This window comes from Pholis gunnellus (genome assembly GCF_910591455.1).
Source record: "Pholis gunnellus genome assembly, chromosome: 16".
Taxonomy (NCBI): domain Eukaryota; kingdom Metazoa; phylum Chordata; class Actinopteri; order Perciformes; family Pholidae; genus Pholis; species Pholis gunnellus.
Genome location: NC_136543.1, coordinates 17,053,047 through 17,073,431, shown reverse-complemented (window position 1 = coordinate 17,073,431; position 20,385 = coordinate 17,053,047). Strand labels below are relative to the sequence as shown.

At 43.9% G+C, this 20,385-nt stretch overlaps 1 protein-coding gene across 2 annotated transcripts; it reads right to left on the bottom strand.

Annotated features, from left to right (window-relative positions):
* Window positions 1–1,987: 1,987 nt before the first annotated feature.
* LOC306708134 (septin-7) lies at window positions 1,988–18,892 on the bottom strand. Of its 2 annotated transcripts, XM_079175862.1 has the most exons (13): window positions 18,796–18,892; window positions 14,303–14,409; window positions 9,640–9,740; window positions 9,424–9,558; window positions 8,560–8,677; window positions 8,086–8,178; window positions 7,788–7,884; window positions 6,304–6,355; window positions 5,890–6,015; window positions 5,430–5,450; window positions 4,190–4,325; window positions 3,947–4,092; window positions 1,988–3,027 (listed from the first exon to the last, which is right to left on the bottom strand). In XM_079175862.1, exons 1-13 carry the CDS (start codon window positions 18,803–18,805, stop codon window positions 2,991–2,993), a joined length of 1,179 nt encoding a protein of 392 aa, XP_079031988.1. In that variant the 5' UTR covers window positions 18,806–18,892; the 3' UTR covers window positions 1,988–2,990. The 2 variants fall into 2 exon arrangements, with proteins under 2 accessions (XP_079031988.1, XP_079031989.1); XM_079175863.1 differs by lacking the exon at window positions 5,430–5,450.
* Window positions 18,893–20,385: the final 1,493 nt, after the last annotated feature.

Genomic DNA, 20,385 nt, shown 5'->3' with positions numbered 1-20,385 from the left:
GGGGGGCCCTTTAGGCAGAATTAGATAAGTGACCAGTCCTTGTGTCGTGTGGGCTGACACATGAGGTTTTAGTGAGCACCTCTGTAACTGGCTGAGAGGGTCTTCACCTGGGTGACCCGAGGGGACAGCCGGCCAATCAGGGAGACGAGGGGCTGACGCGGGCATGGAAGGCCGTGGTGTGATGCTGCAGTACAGCACCGTGTGTGTGTGTGTGTGTGTGTGTGTGTGTGTGTGTGTGTGTGTGTGTGTGTGTGTGTGTGTGTGTGTGTGTGTGTGTGTGTGTGTGTGTGTGTGTGTGTGTGTGTGTGTGTGTGTGTGTGTGTGTGTGTGTGTGTGTGTGTGTGTGTGTGTGTGTGTGTGTGTGTGTGTGTGTGACTCACAGCTTGGAGTCCAAAGGGTCCAGCTTTTGTTTGAATAAACCGGAGGCAAAGACAATTTAAGGTGACATCAATAAATGAAGCAAACACTCATTTTCATTTTAAAATAAAACTCCACATTCACTATGGATACGATGCAGATTGATTGAGGACTGTACCGTGGAACTGATCCATATATTGACGTTCTGTAGGGAGACCTCACGAAACGGGCTCACATTGATCTTCTATTTGCGTAAGTAAACCGTGGACAGGAAGTAACCCTGGACCCAAGCTGCTTCCTAGCAACACAGTTCCTGTGAAATAGGTTTGAGCAGGGATTTTTACATACTGGGGGGGGTGGACCTAATAACTTTATTCTTTTGTCAAGAATGTATCAATCCCTTTTTAAATGGTGTTTTTGTATGGTGACATTGAAGATATTATGCATTGGTTTCGAGGCAACATTGGACAGAAGCTTAGGCACTGAGGTCCACCTCAATATCTCTCGAGTCCTCCATTGCAATGGAGTAGAATACTGGAATAGGCCTATATACCCTCGTACAAACGGTACTCAAACAATCCATTAAAATATCCAGATAAAACGAGCTTACTTTGCACTAAAAAAAGTCAGTGTCATCAGTGCCAAGCTGGCAGCCACCCCCCCTCGGTGACTGTCAGACTGAGGTGCACTGTGTTCCTGATAAAGCCTAATCGGACTTGTTTCGGCAGAATGCCACAAGTAGGTGAGAGGCTATGACAACACAAGCCAAGGGTGAATCCTTCACTGAGCGCAAAAGAGGGTTTTAAGTACATTAAGAGAAAGAAAAACAAACAGCTGGTTTGTGGTTAAAGTTCACACTGATAAAGATGATCAAAGGCTCGGGAAGTCCCGAGCTCGTCAGCAGGAGGCAGGTGTGTAGTCTTGTGCTGCCGCCTGCTGGACAGTGTTGGGATGCGTTCGTCAACATTTGGCAGAGTTTGATATAATATTCGTTGTGTCCACTAACTCGTATAATTGACTCATTTACTTTGAGAAGTATATGATTGTCACGAGTTGTTTTCAATCACTGCTAGGAAAAGGAAGGACCATCTTTCCTTGACGTCATCGCTGACAAGAGTTTGCATATTTAGTTTTCCAACTGCACTCTGTGTGCGTTGCGATAGCCCATTTATCTGACATTATCTTTTTGGATGTTTGATATTGGGCATGTAATAGTTTACGGTTTATATAGCCGTCTGGCAAGGTTATGATTCGGGCTGTTTTTTAATGAATTAGGCCGGATCTGATCTGGTGAAACTGCTGCTGGACTTCATTAAAATATGCTAAATTCAATATGCAGAGCAGCAAACAACCATTTGCTATGTAAAGATATAGAGAAGCAATGTCTACCTGTTCTGACCTCAACCACATCCAACACCTTTGGGATGAACTGGAACGCTGACTGGGAGCCAGACTTCAGTGGTGGACCTCACTATTGGCTGAATGGGAACAAATCTCTGCAGCCAGGTAACCTGAAACCAGAGGAGTGAGGGCTGTTCTAGCAGCACATGAATGCCCACTGGTTAATAAGAACACATGGGTGGAATATTTCGGTATCTATATACCTGTAACGTATATATTTTCAGTCAAATTCTTCTGTTATTTTTCCCCATCACAATTTTATTATGTGACTTTTTACAATAAAAACAAGACATTAAAAAAATACAGATGCAGTACACAAACGGTGCCAAATGTGCACAAGCTTTTTCCACATCCCGGCCCTGGAAAGATTGGATTCTGTTGGAAATCATTTAAAAAAAAAATAGAATCTGCACAAGAAGTTCAAACAAATTCACGTTAAAGCACTTCGAGAGCAGTTTCTATACATTGTTACACTCAGCATGAGTGAAGTCAGGAATACATGTTTGGTTTCCAAAAGCGAGGCTGGAAAACACCGGAAACAAAATGAACATAAGTTCTATACCAGGCGGATACAAAATGAAAAAAAACGAAACACAGAACACAAGGTTGACGTTGAACACCGACGTTCTTGGTTATACAATTTACATTACAGGAAATGGAAGAGCATACCACTTGGGAGGAAACTAAATGCGATACCTAAATATGTGAACCGAAAGATACATACACATATAAAAAAAACAGTGCCTGAGGTGAGCCTCAGCCTGACGCTGTCTGCCAATGTGCAGGAAGTGAAAGGCCGACCTCTTTTGTTTGGTTTTTGGCATTAAAAAGGATGCAGCACAGAGCAGCATCAAACATTCCCAAAGTAGAAGAAAGAAAGGAGGAAAGAAAGACGTTGTCTTGTTTGTCATTAAGTAAGAACACCGGCTGTGTTTTCTGTGTGAATATATACTGGTTTTTGTGAGCAGCGACCCCAAAAACAGGACTGCACACTGGTTCTATATAGAGATTATAACAGTTCTTTAAGGAGGAACATGAGGATGAGCAGAGAACGACTGTTGAAACTCAGAGTCCGAACAATACTGCCCCCTGGCTTTCACACGAGTATTACACAGTAATATGGTCAAACAGCGGATGTAGTTGATCGACAGATGCTCTGACAATCAAGGCTGGCAGGTCGGCAAAAAAATAAAAAAAATACGCTGTAGAATCAGGAAGGTCCTCCAGAGTTATTAAAATATCTTCTTCTTTTTGTTCTTTTCCAAGGTCCTGTGAAAACAAGAGGACAGAAGAGCAGTAAATCAACAGTCTACAACAACGATCTACAACTTTCATCCACAAACAACAATAATAATAATAATAATTATAATAATAATAAGCATTTACTGCTTCCCAAATCTGACTCTGACACAATCGTTTACTCACTGGACAGACAAGTCCCTGATACAGCATCTTTAAATCCTCCCAAAGCCTCTTTTCTTTTCTAAAAGAGGCTTTGGGAGGACTTACATTCTGGGTATTTGTTAGGTATTATGTTGGGACTCCTATTTAATTCCTATTTGTTGAAGTGCTATGTAGAGCGTTTTGCTGCATAGTCATAATTTCATCCCAAAGGGGTGCTGGTCAGAATAATACTGGGGTAGTAAACGCCTCAGATGCTCCTTTAAAACACCGACAACAGCAGTCAGTTAATTATGTGAGTGAACGTCGTGAGCAGAGAAGTGTTTCTCTGTGTATTTCAGGGACTGTTTGCAGGTGAAACACAGCATTAAAGAGCTGCTGTTGAGGGAAACTCCAGTATTCTGTTAATGCTGAATTCTTTTTGTGGAAAGCTATTTACCCCCAAAACATATCTGAACTGCTTCACTAATTTGAATGCAGGCCTGATTTGTGCACTGCAAGTTTAACAGTGAAGGAAAGAATAGTTCAAAATAAAATGAAATATGGGGTCATACAATGTGGTCAGGACATCCGGCCGACGAGAAACACTGCTTCGCTTGCAGTTGTGTAAATTGTTGTTTCTTTACAAGCTTTGGTTGTGAACTTTTCCTTAAAAGTTATCAGTAAGCCATGTTCATACTCAAGTTTAAGTTTAAGTGACGTCTTCAGTCTACACTTCAGCCAATACGACCCTTCTTTTCGATTATTTTAAACCGGCACTGATCATCGTGTGTGGCGGTGTGTTTACCTGGAGGCGTCTAGTTTGTGCTGCTCCAGAATCCTCTGCTGGGCCTCCCAGCTTCCCTTCTCCTCCTCGTGCTGCCGACGTTTCTCCTCCAGTTCTCTGTGCTGGGCCTCCAGGTTCTTTTTCATTTGCTCATGACGCCGCTGGAGCTGCAGGGACACAGACGTGCAGTCAAGAGGTTAAGCAAGCATCAACAAAAAAGGAAAAACCGCACTAATAAACATACAAAAATAATTAATAGTCTACCTCAGCCTCAGAGTCTCTGAGCTTCTGCAGCTTCTCCTTGACCTTCATCTCAAACACTTGTTCCATTTCTTGTTCCATCTTCTTCATCTTGGACACGTGGTCCCGTCGCTCCTCCTCCATCTGGGCTAGAGGACTCCTGGAGACACAAGCTAGTCATCAAACAGACAGCACACAGCGGCAGGTGGACGGCCACACAGCTGGACATTGTGACCCCCAACCCCACTTATTAAGGCCTTTCTGACTGCAGAGCGAAGAGGAGGAGAAGAAGAAGAGGAAGGATCAGGGAAGGAGGAAAGGCCCAGCTTGCTCGCCTCGTTTGTTTACGTAAAAACGTGTCAAATATGTTAACGAACAATGTAAATAGGGGCTAGTGAAAGTATCTTTTTCAATAATTTACATGCAAAAAAATATGGGCTTCTCTTTTGAGCATGCATCTCTACCACAGCCTTGTAAACGGTTGGCTAGTTTGTTTGTTTAAACAGGCTGATCTGTATACATGTCTATAGGACGCTCCTAAAACCAGAAGAATATCGGCATATCCCATGTTCTGTTAGCATATAAATGTTTGAATGAATTTCCATAATCAGGATAATCGTGAATATCCTCAGAAGTGACTTGTAAACGCTGTCTTACTTATTATCATGTAAGAAAGAACAGACTCACTCAACGTTGCCATGTTATTCATGCGGGGGAGGGGCTTACAATTTAGGATTACCTTATTTAAGATGGTTTGTTTTTCGCTACACAAAAAAGGTTCTGTGATGAAATAAAAATAGTGTTTCTTAAAATGTAAGGTAGAGTGATTCCAGGATGTTTTAATCTTAAAGTTTTAAGAATATTTTGATGACTATCGTGATAATATCATGTATCGCAATTATTTTTGCCGGCATAATCGTGACATGACATTTCTACATCGCCCCATTCCTACCTTTGACCATAACTACCGGAAGATGAATTAGCCAGTGGTAGTATAGAGTTAAGTGTTAAATTCAACATTAGTTAGAGAGAAATGAGTGATGAAACTGCAAAGCAAGAAGACAAGCCCGATGACAACGATTGGACACATCAGACGTTGTGTAGAACTATTCTGTGAAGTCTTATTCAAGTAGATCTCAGCATTTCAAAGCGTTGCGGGAAAAATAAACGAAGCAGGAAATCAGGGGGAAAAGGAAGATGGTTAAGAGATAAAAGTGAAAATGCATTCTCTGGAGAGATTTTGAAGAAGTCTGGTAACACTTACATGCCGTCAGTCGTCTCAGGTCTAAAAACAAACAGATGCACAGACACTTAGCATGCTGCCATGAACCATGCATTAGCTTGTGAGTGTGTGCTGCTGATGAATGACAGCTGCAGACGGTGGATTAGGAGTCAGACGGTGCCTCAGTTAGTACAGTCAAATCAAAACACAATGGATACTGGTGGCCAGTTAGTGTGTGTGTGTGGGGGGTTAGTGCCGGCTTGTTTGGGGGCCAGGAATGGGTTTAAAGGTTTTGCCTGCTTCAGCGACAGCTTGCCAACTTTAATCTGGAGGTCAGAGCTGTAGTTTCCTCCACGTTTACGCGGTGAATGAGCTGCTCAGAGCGTCCAGATAGAACCAAGCAGCCAAATCAGCAACATTACCCCAATAGTTCACGCTGTTAAATGTGCTCCTCAGGAAACCAAAGAGCACAGCTGTGTGCATACCGTGCAGATGGACTTACTTGGTGAGCTGTCCCTTGTTCTTATTGTTGTCCACTCCGTTGTAGGTGACCGCAGCGAGTTTCCTGCTGCGGTAGTTTTCGTAGTGAACGTTGTTCGTCACGTCCTTCAGGTCCTGCATGTGGGTCCTGGAACACAACACGAGGGAAGTAAATAAGCACATGTACATCTCACTAGAAGAAGCAACTAGATTTCTGTATTTCAACGCTGTCGCATTAATATGTTTTAAATATTGTACTAGGCTACATTTCATAGAACTAAAAGGAAAGCACACATATTCTAGCGAGGCTGGTAGTTAGATGTCATCTCAGAGAAAGACTCATGATTTAGACTTTTTCCATTTGAAACTTTTAGAACAAGTGAGTCACTCGGCACCGATTCTTGGCCTCGACTGTGCTGAAGATGTTTTCGCTCACCTGATGAGCATGTTCCGGAGGATTGTAAAATCACAGTGCTCTCCGTTTTCCACTGTAAGAAGAGACAGACGGAGCTGTGATTAGAACACGGAAAAAAAAGGTCCAAACGGGTCAACAAACAGCAGTCAGATGATAATACCAACCAACTATTTTGGGGGTAAACCCGAAACCCTATCAGGATTATATATTGATGTGTACGGTATTATCTTTTACTCACAGATATCCTTTTACTGCCTTTTTTTTTGTTTCTACGGCTAATTTGTCTCGACACTTGATCAGGCTTTTTAAGGCCCTACAGTGGCACCAACATAGACGTCTGTAGTACCAGAAACCATCAGCAGGCGGCATCACGTGCAGCCGTTTGTGTTCCTTCCTCCAGTAAAACTCACCACAGTCCTCTGGGGATTCTCTGGACTGCTGTAGTAGAGGGACTTGCATACCTTCTCAGGGTCCTTGCCCTCTCTCCCTCGCTCCCCCTCAAAAACATTTTGGGTATTCCAAAACTCACTCCCCATGGACAGCATCACCGGCGGCAAACCAGTTTCATAGTAGCACTCCTACAAGTCATCCACTAGGCTGTACTGTACTCAGTTCTTAAGCTGCTAATTCGTCACTACAGCTACAGTAACTAGCTGTGTGACGTTCCCACTGTGGCTGTGTGTACTCATCACTTCAAACTGAATATGTAGCGACGCTTCATTCGTCTCACCGCACCGTGACAGCTACATCCTGTGTCTGCTCAAACAGAGCTCTCACATCCTGTGCTGAAGAGAAACGTCTAGTTTCTCCACTGGTGGGAAAAACGTTTTCTTTTTCATATACAACGTACCGATGAAGATTCAGCAAGTGATACAGTTTGTTTGAACACAAGGAAGTGGCAAATAAATCCAATATTTTGGCTCCTAATCAGTCAGAAGATAGTTTTCTTCTTTTGAAGATAGAGGAAGTATGCAGACAATTTAGTTGATTTTATCTACAACCGTACATATAATAAATGTAAATGTTCTGCTCCTTTAAAAATGAACATGATGAACAATTCTCTGCAATTAACTACTATGAAAAAAAAATTTAAATAATTGTAACCTTTTTTTATTGCAGTTCTTTTGTCCATTATATATTCATATGTAAGCTTAAACAAATACTTAATAGGCAACATGTGTATGTTATGTCATCAGCCATTTATATTGTTGGTGCAAAACAACATGCGATACATACAATACATGTATACGCTGTAAGCTATTTTTAAAACGATTTGGTCCAGCACTCCTGTGTGTGTCTGTGTGTGTGTGCTGAACACTGGAATGAGAGCAAAAGAGGAGCTCATGGATTATGTTGCTGCTTTGCAATCCATCTACACATGATGCCTGCTCAATAATCCAATACAACAGTGGAAAAATTGGTGCGTTTTCATTTGTGTGTGTGAGAGAGAATCCACTTAGTTGATCAATTTAAAGGCTGGGATCAGATGACCCTCGACCTCTCACCTTCAGCCACACCCCAGGGGTACTGCCTCCCGCGCACTCGCTTTCCGTTGACCTCGATGATGGTGTTACTACCGACTACAGCCAAGGGTAAACGATCCTGCGAGAGAGGAAGGAGGAGACAACTGTTGCATAGCTCACGCACAATGGCTAAAAATACGCTGCAGGCTGTGCGCTTACATGCACGGAGACAAAGTGTGTACGACATAGATGAAAATACGCTGCATTGAAAACAGTTCAGTGCAACTTAAAACCCCCCCCCCCACACAGTTTTATGGAGGGTTTCCTTCGTAGAACCGACCTTGATTCTCCGGACCATCTTCATCTCCTCCTCATCAAGCGTCTCTGGGAACTCGTAGATTTTGATTTTGTGCTCCTGGATTTCTTTCATGATCTGCACACAGCAGAGAGGACACAGGGAGAGGACGGGTGAAATGGAAAAACAGTGATGGTGAGCGAGCTGTATGTGGGACAAACCGGTCCAGAAACATCAATAGTCCCACTGGAGGCTAGTCAGTACACACACACACACACACATGAGGAGGAACCCACCTGTTTATTCAGCACACACACACACACACACACACGAATGCTACTGTGATATGTACACACACAGTGTCTGTGCATGAATACAGTGTGATGTACACAATATTGGTAGTAAAGTGTGATTTGTACTGGCATTAAATCAAACAATAACATTTGAACAAGTCCTGAAAGATGCTAGACGAACGGAAACATATACGTTCAGTCAGAAGTGACACACACACACACACACCTGTTTCTTGAACTGTTGACACTCCTCCGGGGTCATTGTGTCGGCTTTGGCGATGAGGGGAATGATGTTCACCTTTTCATGTAACCGTTTCATGAATTCAATATCGAGGGGCTTCAGTCTGAGGACAGAGCAAAGAAAAGAGACAGTTTAATGGTTAGAGTGTCAGTGAAGGGCTCAGGTGTAAGAGCTGCTGTCACACACACACACACACACACACACACACACACACACACACACACACACACACACACACACACACACACACACACACGGCTGAACTCAAACTGCACATCTGGATTGACCAGACAGCATCGTAAATCTGAGTGTTTGTTCTTATAGCCCATAACATGGAAGATGACATACAGCCCTTAAGCTAAGCTTTACTGCTTAATACTGCGTCATGTTGCAGCATCTTCGTTTGTATACACTTGCTCTATTGTCCACAGTTTTACACTTAATACTGTTAACTGCCAAATTCACACATCTGTCTGTATAGCCGAGTATAAGTTCATGGGGACAACACTGAACCCAACACACTGTTAGATTGCCCCCCCATTTACTTCAATTTAAGGATTTACTCCATTTTCAGATTCAGGTCATTTTGTGGGTGAAGTAGAAGCTGAGCAAACTCTAGCTGCAGCTCAGTTCGCAGACCCTCCAGGACGTCCCGAGTCTGCCGAACAGCGTTGGAGAAACTCTTAACGAGAAACTTTTTATAGCTTTTAATAACCTGGTCTGTTTGTTTTGGAGAAGAGGAGACCTCTGCGGATAATCTGGTAAAAAACCTCCTGAACAATGAACACTTAAGGAACGGATGAAGGACTCTAAAGATCCCATGATCAGCAGGGTCCCTGGAGCACCTACCCGTGTCCAGACGGAGCGATGAAATACAGGCAGCACTGCACTCTGCTGTCCGGCATCAGCCGTCTGTTGACCCGGGACTCTGCGTTGAGGTAATCCTCAAACTTATTGTCGATGTAATCGATGACTGGCTGCCAGCTGAGGACGACACATCAATGTCAGGTACAGAGATGCAGTTAAAGTGACTTAAATTAGCCCACGACAGACGACTGAGCTCACCAGTTACTGTTGTCAACTGCATCACCAAAGCCGGGGGTGTCAACGATGGTGAGCAGGAGCTGCACCCCTCCTTCCTTCACCAGAACCTTAGACTGCTCCACCTGCAGAGACCAAGAATGTATACACAAATCAGTCAAGAGTTTTGCAAATAATAACACAAATACTGTCTTAAACAAGTGTAAATCAGACAGTCGAATACCTTTAATTTACCCGTTTACAATAATTTATTTATTTACTGAGACCAGACCTAACTCTGCTCTGCAGAACAACCTGTAGAGGAGCACTGGACAGAGGGAAGCTGTGAACAAAGCTGCCTCTGAACACATCAGAAGGGCTGGGTTCAGTCAAGGCAGAACTCGTGATCAGCAGATAAACCTTCATTTAAAATCAGCAGATCCGAACCAGACCAGGTCTCGTATCACAGACGCAGAACTGATGAGAAACACCCAGTGTGGCTGAGGTCAAGCCAAGTCCACGCAGCAGCAATGAGCCGACAAACATTGACATTACGACGCTCCCTAAAATACCTACGTCACCAAAGCATTACCTTTGATTTCAGTCCAACTCGGAACATAAATTTCTCTCGAGCTGACGACTTGAGGCACAAATTACGAGGGCTGTAAGGCGACGGCGTAGTCGAGTTGTGGCATACTTGCCACATTTCGGTTTTAACGGAGCTGCTGCCTTCCACTTAAGTAGCACCGCAGAAAGCCAGTGGTGCGCTCAATGACTGGGCTGTCGCTGCACCACATGTCGGTCACACAGCAAAGCTGGGTTCTCACAACGAAACTCCTCAAACAAGGAAAGTCAAAGAGCAAGTCTCTTTAAAAAAACAGCACAACTGCTCCGGTTCTTCTTTCTCCGTCAGTTTAGAACCGGTCTGTTCCCACGGTTTTTCCCTTCTCAATCTATCACACAGACTGTTGCTGCACATCTTTTACAGCAGACCCTTACCCCCCGTGACCCCCACCCACCGGCATCCGTCACGCACTGGAATCGGTCACAGTCAGTCCGTCTCTAAACCGACCTATGGAGCTGCTACTGGGAGGCTAGGCTGACCAGACGAGCGCTACTCGACTGACAATTTAACTTTTAAAGACCTTCTGAATGCCATTCAACATTACATTTACATTCATTTGTTTACAAGCTAGGGTGAAAATGAAAGCTACTGCAAGTCACTGGATCGTTCTGGGTCTATGTGGCTCATTACGAAAAGAAGATTCTGTCAGGAAGAATTTGCAAATACTTTTAAAAACCACGAAGTCGTGAAAGAATGTCGTCACACGTGCATAATAACCAACACCACTGTGTCTACGGTGGTGCTGTACAACAAGTCAAAAGGGAAGGGCTGCTGAGTGGACAACACTGAAGACTTCTGCAGTGTGTCTCTCTACGACATAACGGGATGAGTCATGGCTGTTAACCAGACAGGCTGCCCACAGACAGTGAGCTCATGGGTAAAAAGGAACAACAACAACAACACTGGGCTACATCGCATCACACGAGGACCGTAAGCAATGGGAAGACATGCATACTGTCACTACAGTGATTGACTACATCAGAGGACTGCAAGCTTACTTACATCTAACTTACTGTGACAGTAGAGGGGAAAACACACACAACACATGATGGGGTCTGGGTGCACTTCAACACTTCAACTGCAGCCCAAACACAAGAATAGAGCGACTGAAAGAAAAGGTGACATTTAACTACAAAGGGCATAAAAATACAACAAACGTAGCAAACTGGCACAGAATCACGTCACAGCCTCATCGCAGACAAATTCACACCACTGTAGTACAATAAGAGTGGGCGATATTAATATTAATGACGCTCCAGTGTCTCTACTTCTGTAATAGTGAGGCTGAAACTACAATTCGTGGGAAAAAAAACTATTAATCTAGATGAAGTGTTTGCCGAAAGTAACAAGAGTCCTTTATATGAAACATTTACTTCATCAGATTATCTTGTTATTGTAATCACTAGGAAGGAGCAATTCTCTGTTATAAAAAAAGAAAAAGCTAAACACGAGGCATGTCTGTGCATCGGCAGGACAAGACTGAGCTCGGTACATAATGCAGTTTGCTGGCTAATCACCAAGTCCCTGTCCTGGTTCGCTCTCCAGCCTCATTGAGCCTTATTAACCGGGAACAACAGATTAATCTGCCCGGGTCTGTCACCTGCAACAGTTCACACTCACTCCATCCGGCCGCCTGGTCCTCTTGCTCTCTCTTTTTTCCTGTTCAATAATGAATTGGACTCCATTACACACACACACACATCCCTCCCTCTGGGTTTCATTGCATTCTTTTGGCAGGACTTGGAAAAGAAAGTGGCCACAGTTATTTGAAATGTAATTAGTTTTGTGGTTCCCAGAGAGAGAGAGAGAGAAAGAGAGAGAAAGAAGAGCGCGCCATTCTACATATTTATCGTCTTGGTCCTTGCAAGTATAAACAACAAGCTTACATTTTAACTTGACTTCCTTTGGAAACCTTGACGAATCCCAAAGCATTCAGTTTGGGAGCCGACAGAAGCGCACGGCTAAACTAAATCTCGTTTAAACTTTGAAGAAGAACGGAGGTGGTGTAATAGGCAGGTAAACAAATTGGAAGCAGCAGCGGGGCGAGAGCAGACAGAGCCCCTTCGTGTGTTGCCAGGGATTATGAGATTTAGAGCAAAGCGGCAGATCACAAGGAACAGGTGAAGGGAAAGATCCTCACCATGCAGCGGATCTACCGTACACCAGCCCTCACTCTACACTCAGAGGATAGGCGAGAGAGAGAAGCCTGCCGGAGCCCCTTCACACCAACAGTATCAACTTTCACTCTTCAAAAAGGAAGCTCAAGGAAAGCCGTGCGGCTGCGATTGAGGATTGGGGGCATGAGCCACATGCCTCGCACATTCAGCGTCACTGCTGGTGGCGCGCCTGCAGCTTCAGTGTCTGGTGCTCGATTTGACATTAATTCAACCTGACGTGAGCTCATGAAAGCCGTAACATTTCGTACTTTCTGGTCGGGAAAAGTTAAAAGCTAATAAAGGCGTGCATGTTGAAGTAGATTATTATTATACACTAAAGCAATGATCTGCTGTGTGTAAGTGTTCAATGTTTTAGGAATTTGTGAGGGGGCGTGTTCAAGCTTCAACAGGGTGTGAAACTGCTCTTTACAGCTTCACTAAAACTCCTGAAATATGGTTCCAAAGCTCAAGTATTCCTCCATAACATTGAATACTCGTTGCTTAATGTGGAAAATCCTTAGGTGGAATGTGTAACACTCAGACTTGATTAGTTAATGGGCTGCACTTATGCAGCGATTTTTACACTTTACAATTCAGCCATTCCCACGCTGCTCGCAGCGCCGCAAGACCCAAACGTCTGGCCAACAGGAGGAGCCGCCGGGGGAATCAAACCTTCAACCCTGGGATTAGTCGACGCCGAGCTCCACAATGGATTGGCAACATCACCAAACAACCTCACAACTGTTATTAAATATTGCTAAATCCTGATTGATGCACAGAAAATCACAACTGTTTTCCATCTGAGCCGTGTCGGCTTCAAAATACAGAGAATCTCTCATCATCACAAATAGTGAAACAGAGCACTTAGCAGCTAAAGAGTCATCTTCTTTTAGTTGGTGGAGACCAAAACAGAGCTAAAAGAGTGCATATTGCACTTATATTCATCAGATGTCCTGAAACAGACTGCTACCACTACCTTTGTCCAGAATGAATCTTTTAAAACACTCTATCAACACATTAGAAAAGAGTATCACACAATGGTGACACATCTTTCAGAGGAGGTCTATAAACACACATGGATCCAACTACAGGCCCTGTGTGGAGTAACAATCAATCATTGGAGAGTCAAGCTGCACACATGAAGGTTGTCTGTTGCGTTTCAAGGAATGTGTCCATGAACTGTTATTTAACAATCTTCCAGTACATACATCTATGTCATACAAATATTTAGGATTGTGGTTTTAAATCCACCCACATATAAACTATTTAAAATGAAATGCGTGTAAGGTTGAAGCTACAGCTTATTACTACTACTCTTTATACAAAACACATCTCCTTTGACATGAAGCGCTCACGTCAGTGTTTACAAACCTTGTGGAGCACAGAGAAGTAAATATATTGTGTTTAGAGACGTTCGAGTCCAATCAAGGACAGCCACTGGCCATCTACGCTATACTCTAAGCCTTAACCCGAACCCACGCGCTGCAACTCCCTCCCTCAGACTGTACACACATATAGCATGTAGCAGCTTTCTATACCGTTTCAGATCAAAGCGTAAAACCTCACAGCAGTCTGACTGAAGCACAACTTCATTCATTCAACAGCAGCAGAGAGAATTTGACATTATATTCAAATCATTGCACTCACTCTCCGCTTGTTGAAGCAGATAAACCCGTTTCACTGACTAACACGATCACGTGGGTGGCAGCAGCTGAAACATCACCTCACAAAACAAGATCTCATTCAGAAACTATGCGAGAGACGCTGAAAGAGGTAAAGTTGGTGTCAGGGTGAAGGGAAGCGATCGTGTTTCAGTTATCAGACAAACATTTGGTGCTTTGTGGGATTGAGTTTCCATCAGTGGCTGAGTCAAGATGAATCCACACAGAACAAAAGAAGTGGACCAACTCTTAAAACTAAAGATTACCTGTACAGTCTTTTTAATTCTATTTGAAGGACCCGGGTATTCAGTGGAGTACAGGTCTGTCAGAAAGAGTGAGTTGATCAGCGTCGACTTCCCCAGCCCAGATTCCCCTGAAAGACAAAGACAGAGCCAGAGTGAGTGGGTGGGAGTGAACTCCACAGATGCATTTCACACTAGACTGGGTTTTTTTTTAGATATTTTTAATCCACTTTTTCATGCCAGACGGAGGCACAACATGACACAATCTCCAGATGTGTATCGACTCCATTCCTCTTTCATGGTTAAACATTCTTTACATGTTTCACATTCAGGACAGGAAACGGCTCCCTTTAACCCCCTCTTTTTTTTTTTAAACAGGCAATCGTTAACACGAGGCGAAGGAAGAGACAGACAGGGTGGAAGTTCTGTCCTCCCAAATTCTTTTGCCGTCTGCATTTCAGGAATCTAATCAGAGAATCATGGGAAGGGAGGAGAGGGGAAGGACGATTTGAAACCCCCACAGTCATCATGAACGTTCCCTCTAACAAAGGAGGAGAAACAGAAATCAAAAGCACAGATTCCATTTCCACTCAAAGAAGCAAACAGACGTCTTCTTCCACTTTATTACTCCATAAAGAAAGTTTAAAATGTTTAACGGTGGCTTAATCTTCTCATGCAGGTCCGATCTTTAACGCTAATATAGACTTTGATCATTAAGAGATGCAGCTTAAAAGACCTTTAACATATAAGCTACAATAACATTTCACCCAAAAGCTCTCTTTGAAACATTTCTAAGACAAGGACTCTGAACGCTTAACACAGCTTTACAGCAGCAGCCATTAAAAGTACAACAGCTAGTGCAAATGCCTGCCCAGATTCATAATGCCAGTTGCTTATTCTATGTTTGTACCTCTCAAAGTACGAGATCTAAACAGTATTCCTTTAGTATTGGTATTAAACGTGCATTGTATGGCATCAGTATTAGATTTTCAGAAGATAACCAGCCCTGCACTCCGAGAGTGAGGTTCAGTAATCATAGACTCTTGGCTTTGGAAGTGATGCTAGCGCTAGGTAGCTACTATAAGTAGTAGCCTACAACAGTTAGCAAGCATGCTAACTTTAGAGCAAATAATCGGTCCACGCAAGAGCAAAGACTTGAATAATCGATCGACAAGAGACATAAATCTGGACTAATATTTGATAATCTATCGAACACTTGAGTCCTTTCTGAAGATAATATGTCAAATGTGATTATTTGCTGCTTTTCCCATCACTGTAAATCAAATACCTGGGGGTTGAAGACTGATGGTCGTACTAAACAAGACATTTCTTGTCAACTTAAAACAATTCAACTTCAGTCAACTTCAAACAATTTTTTGGTTCTAATCACAAAATGTCCGCAAGAGCCTGGAGGGAACTGACAGACTGTAATCCAATACCATCAGCAGTGTGGCTGCTGGGATTGGGGTGAGCGGAGGGCAACAAGGAGCTGCTGAACAAAAGCTTCAGTGTGCAAAGAGGAGGCGGTCGTACGCGCTGCAGCCAAAGAGCTGCTCCTGACCTTTAAAAGTGGCCGGGGAACAACACGGGCCACCGCTGCCAACAAGTCAACGCTTCATGAAGATGGAGGAGGACGGCGAGATGAAGAAAGAAGTCAGAACAAAAGGATCCTTCACGAGACACACACTCTCAAGAGTGGCAAATATTTTCCTAAGAGGGTAGAGACACATTTATCTTGCGATCTCAACAGAAATGTTTCAGCTGGTCCGGCGATGACACATGCGGGAATCGCCGTAAACATTTCTTTGAGGCAGAAAAGGAATGTTAATGCGCTGAAGGCTGATGGGTACCAGGAGGGAGAGAGAGACTGTGGTTTTGTGCAAACTGTGGGTGAAATACATGCGATAAAAATGTCAGCTTGAATTAGAGAAGCTACGAGCTGACAAGAACAGCAGGGCCGAGGAGACGCGGTGAGATCCGCGGGTTCAAGTCTGGGCCCAGCGTGCGGAGAGGGAAGAGGAGGAGCTCCGGTTACAAAGAGAACCAGACTCATCAGACTCAAGAGTTATGGTGGTGGGTTTAGTGGAGATGCTGATCATGGTTGGTCAGCGTCTGTGGCTGCTTGTTTTGATGAGACGGGGGGTCATGAATCCGTCACAAGATATCAAAAATGTATCGGACTACGAAAGGTCATCACGCTGACTAGTCCGCCTTCACAGCCTGGATGTTTGTACTCGCGCTGAAGTGACCGTGGTCTAGTTTGTTTGTAGCCTAACATTAGCTTTTTACTTTTGACGATTGCGTTCACGCTTCAAAAACCTCACAGTGGTGTTCATTTTGTGAAGATCATCTTGTACGTGTCGTAAACTAGTGTTTGTCAAAGATCCAATAGAAAGATCCCATTGGCTTCTTGTCGAGTGATCCAGTGAGACGCCAACATCCGGGTTGGCCTACAAAAATACGTCTTCCCTGCAGCACTCTATTAGGTTTTTGGACATTTATTTGATGAGAATATGAATGTATATTCATTTTCTGCAGATGGCATAAGGCCACAACAAAGGAAAAATAAAATAGCTAATGTAGTGAAGGTTAACTGATCGATCTTTTTGTATATGCCCAGGGTATACTGCTTTCTTTTGCAGCGTGCAATGATGACGGGGATGACGGTTTTCTTGCCATTACATGCTTTCATTAAAATCCGCCACACCAGCATATTGCATGGAGATAAATAAAGACAGCCACTCGCTGTCGCAACAGCCAGGCATCCCGACTGCAGCGCCAGAGGAAGACCACGCTCACTGAGCCAGCCCGCCAAGCCGAGGCCCGCTCAGCAGCCAGCACACTTCCTTTAAAGGAAATCTCCAGCAGCTGTGTAAACCGAGGGGGTTTATTCAAACGGCACTGCATACAAGAGGCTGGTGCAAGGGGGGGGGGGGGGAGAGAGCAGGATACGTTTGACTAGTGAGAGTGAGGTTAATTCATTCGATAGGGCTTCCAAGACACCGGGCAAAATTAATGAGCAGGTAAAATGAAAAGTGCTCCGTTTGGTCTGTGAAAGGGAAATTCTGTCTGCTCGACATTATCCCATGAAAGCAGTCATCTTCTCTCCACCGCTCTGTGTTTATGAACGGGACTTTCCCGTTCATAAACCGTAAAAGTTTAACAAGTCTAGAGCGCGACAAAAAGTGCTGCACATATATTAATTTCCTTCTGGCCGTGTCGGATTCCGTCTCCTTCTGCTGAAAGCCCCCTCTTCTTGTTTATGCGACGGCATTCCTTCCAAAAAAAAAAAGAGGAGACAACAGAGCTCATTTAACTCTCTGTCACCCAGGACCAAACACCACGAGCTCCGGCTATAGCGAATAACATCACGGTCAGCTCCTGCAAACGTGCAAAAATCACTGCCAAATATTGACTTTTCCCCGGCAAATGGCTCTGGCCCACTTTCACGAGTCACACGGAACAAAACTCTATTCTATTCTTAACAATGGAGGATCTAAAAATACAAACGATGCTAGGATTAAATGAGAGGATGGCCATTTAAAAACTTGCAAAGAAGACTTTAAAACATGAAGTATTACAGATTCCCGTTGTCAGACCCGTTACCTTGTAGTTTGTTATGCGAGGGCTGGTCACTGGGTGTGTACTAGTTGTGTAAGTGGTACACGCCCATAATAGACATTTAAAAAAACTAATTAATTCCTGTTGCATTCATACTTTCCTGAGGGTGTGGTCAGCCGGGTTTCCACCCCATTCATGTATTAAATGCTGTAATGTCTAATAAAGGAAGCACCAAAATAAAGTGAAAACAAGGAGCCCGTTTGTAACATAAATACTCTTCCTTCACAACGGTCTCTCTCTGAATTATAGGTCTAGAAATTCCATCATATCTCATAAACTCCATCACCGGTGGGTCCCCAGTCAATAAATATAAGGAAAAGCACGCACTGACGCCTCATCCACTCCAGCATGACAAGCACTTGACTTCGCCAATTACACCGCTATTCTAAATTATAAGCTGCAAATAACAGCCTCTTTCCTGAGAATGCACAGCAAGCAGGGGGGGGGGGGGGGGGGGGGGGGGGCTCCATGAAACCCAGGGGACAGGATGTGACATCATGCAGGAATTCAAAGAGCGACTTCCTGCTCAGGTTACCTCTGGATGAACGCACCGCAGAGAGAGAGAGAGAGAGAGAGAGAGCGATAGAGAGAGGAGGAAAGGTTCTACGGGTTCGTCTCCCTTTGAATCAGCTGCTCGGGCTTTGGCTGCATGAATGGAATGACAGGAAACGTCCTCCCAGCACACAACCCCCCCCCCCCCAAAAAAACACGAGCCAAACACACACATGCTGCAGTGATATAGGGCTGCTCATAGTGCTGAATGGCATTTGTTTTAAATATGTCTCCCTTGACTCTTGTTTTACGTGCAACGTATCCTCCTCAAATAAATCCATCTTTATCGCTTTCAGCTGTGACGAAAAAAAAAGGTGCAACAAGAGTACGAGAGGACGACTTACCAACAACCATGAGCGTGAACTCGAAACCTCTCTTCACAGATTTTCTGTACACTTGGTTTGGGAGATTTGCAAAGCCCACGTAGCCCTCCAGGCTCTTCGGTTGCTGTGGAATAAAAAAAATAAAAACATAGCTGATCATTTACTCCAATGGTCACAAGATCATCCTGGCAAAGTGAGCACAGATTGAGAACTTACAGCTGGAGACGGGCAGACAGGTTGGTGAGAAGACAAACACGATGAGGGAAGAAGGCAGCCGTCAAAGGAAAGTTCCACGAGGCAGGAACCGGAACCGGAGAGAGAAGAACCAGACAACATAAAATGAGTAGAAGTACACAGCAGTGATCTTTGATACGTCAATCTGTCTCATTGAGTTACTGCAGGAACAACGGAAACACTTGGATATGCTTCTCAAATGACAGCAGACGCAAAACACAAATGTATTTTTAATACATATTATAGCAGCAACTGTAGAGGCTCAGTCATTTTAACAACTTATTTTATGTAACTTTGCTGTATTTTTTATTTAATTCTTAATCTAATAAACCTTTTTTGTTGAGTACTGGATAGTTTTACCCCTTAGAGGCGCTTTAAAAATATGAAAATGTGAGAGGGGACAATCATTCATTGGTATAATAACAGATCACAGCTAGATATTTCTTTTAGATTTAATGGCTCACAAGCCAAAAAAAGTCTTCAGCCAGTTGTTTTCAGTCCAAAGTCTTTTCACAGAGTGATACTGTGGGTTCCCCCCCTACAGCCTAAAAAACCCTGAAAAAGCCGGTGTATGACCAGAGTGTGATTTAAAGGCTTCAGTGAGCGAACATCGTTTAAACTGTTAGCACATCACATCACTACAGACCTACAGTAGAGCAACTGTACAGCATCAACGAGCTGTCACTTCCTGTGTGTTTATAGGAGCAGTCAACGGTTAATGTGAGCGCTTAAGATGAAGCATCCTCCATTCGTCGCACTGGTCTCATTGCAACTACACTCACACACACACACACACACACCTGACAGACTACTACTGGCCTACAGTGCGGACCGCTCTCCCCGTTGCTTCCTGTGCTGGAGACAGTTGACGAACAGCAGAGCGGTCAAACATTCAGTCTGAAACGATGTGACCTCATCTCTCATGTGAAGGGTTGCGCTTAAACAAAGACACTACACAAATAGTGACAAGACACGCAAGTCACAATTCCTGGCTTTTTTGCATTGAAGATGATGCGTCTGGGCAGCACTGTGTACTCTCACATACAGGGCTAGAAATACCACAAGCACATGCTCAGCAGTGCTCATATAGTAGGTGCCCGGTACTATCCACAAAAAAAGAACGGTTCTAGTCTAGCTTCTCTGCTTCTCTGCAGTTGTTCAGATTACATTGTCAAATGTGGAACAAGTTCCACTCTCTCCGACGTCTGTGTCTGCAGCTAAAGCTCCAAGCCAGTGTCACCGACGAATGAAGTCGGTGCAGGAAAACACCGCACCAGCAACTGAAAAGAGACATGCACGGTGCATTTTGCTGTTCTAAAACTACCGGAAACAACGCAAGCGAGTCTCCAGGAAGCTACGGGTTACTAGAGGAGGTCC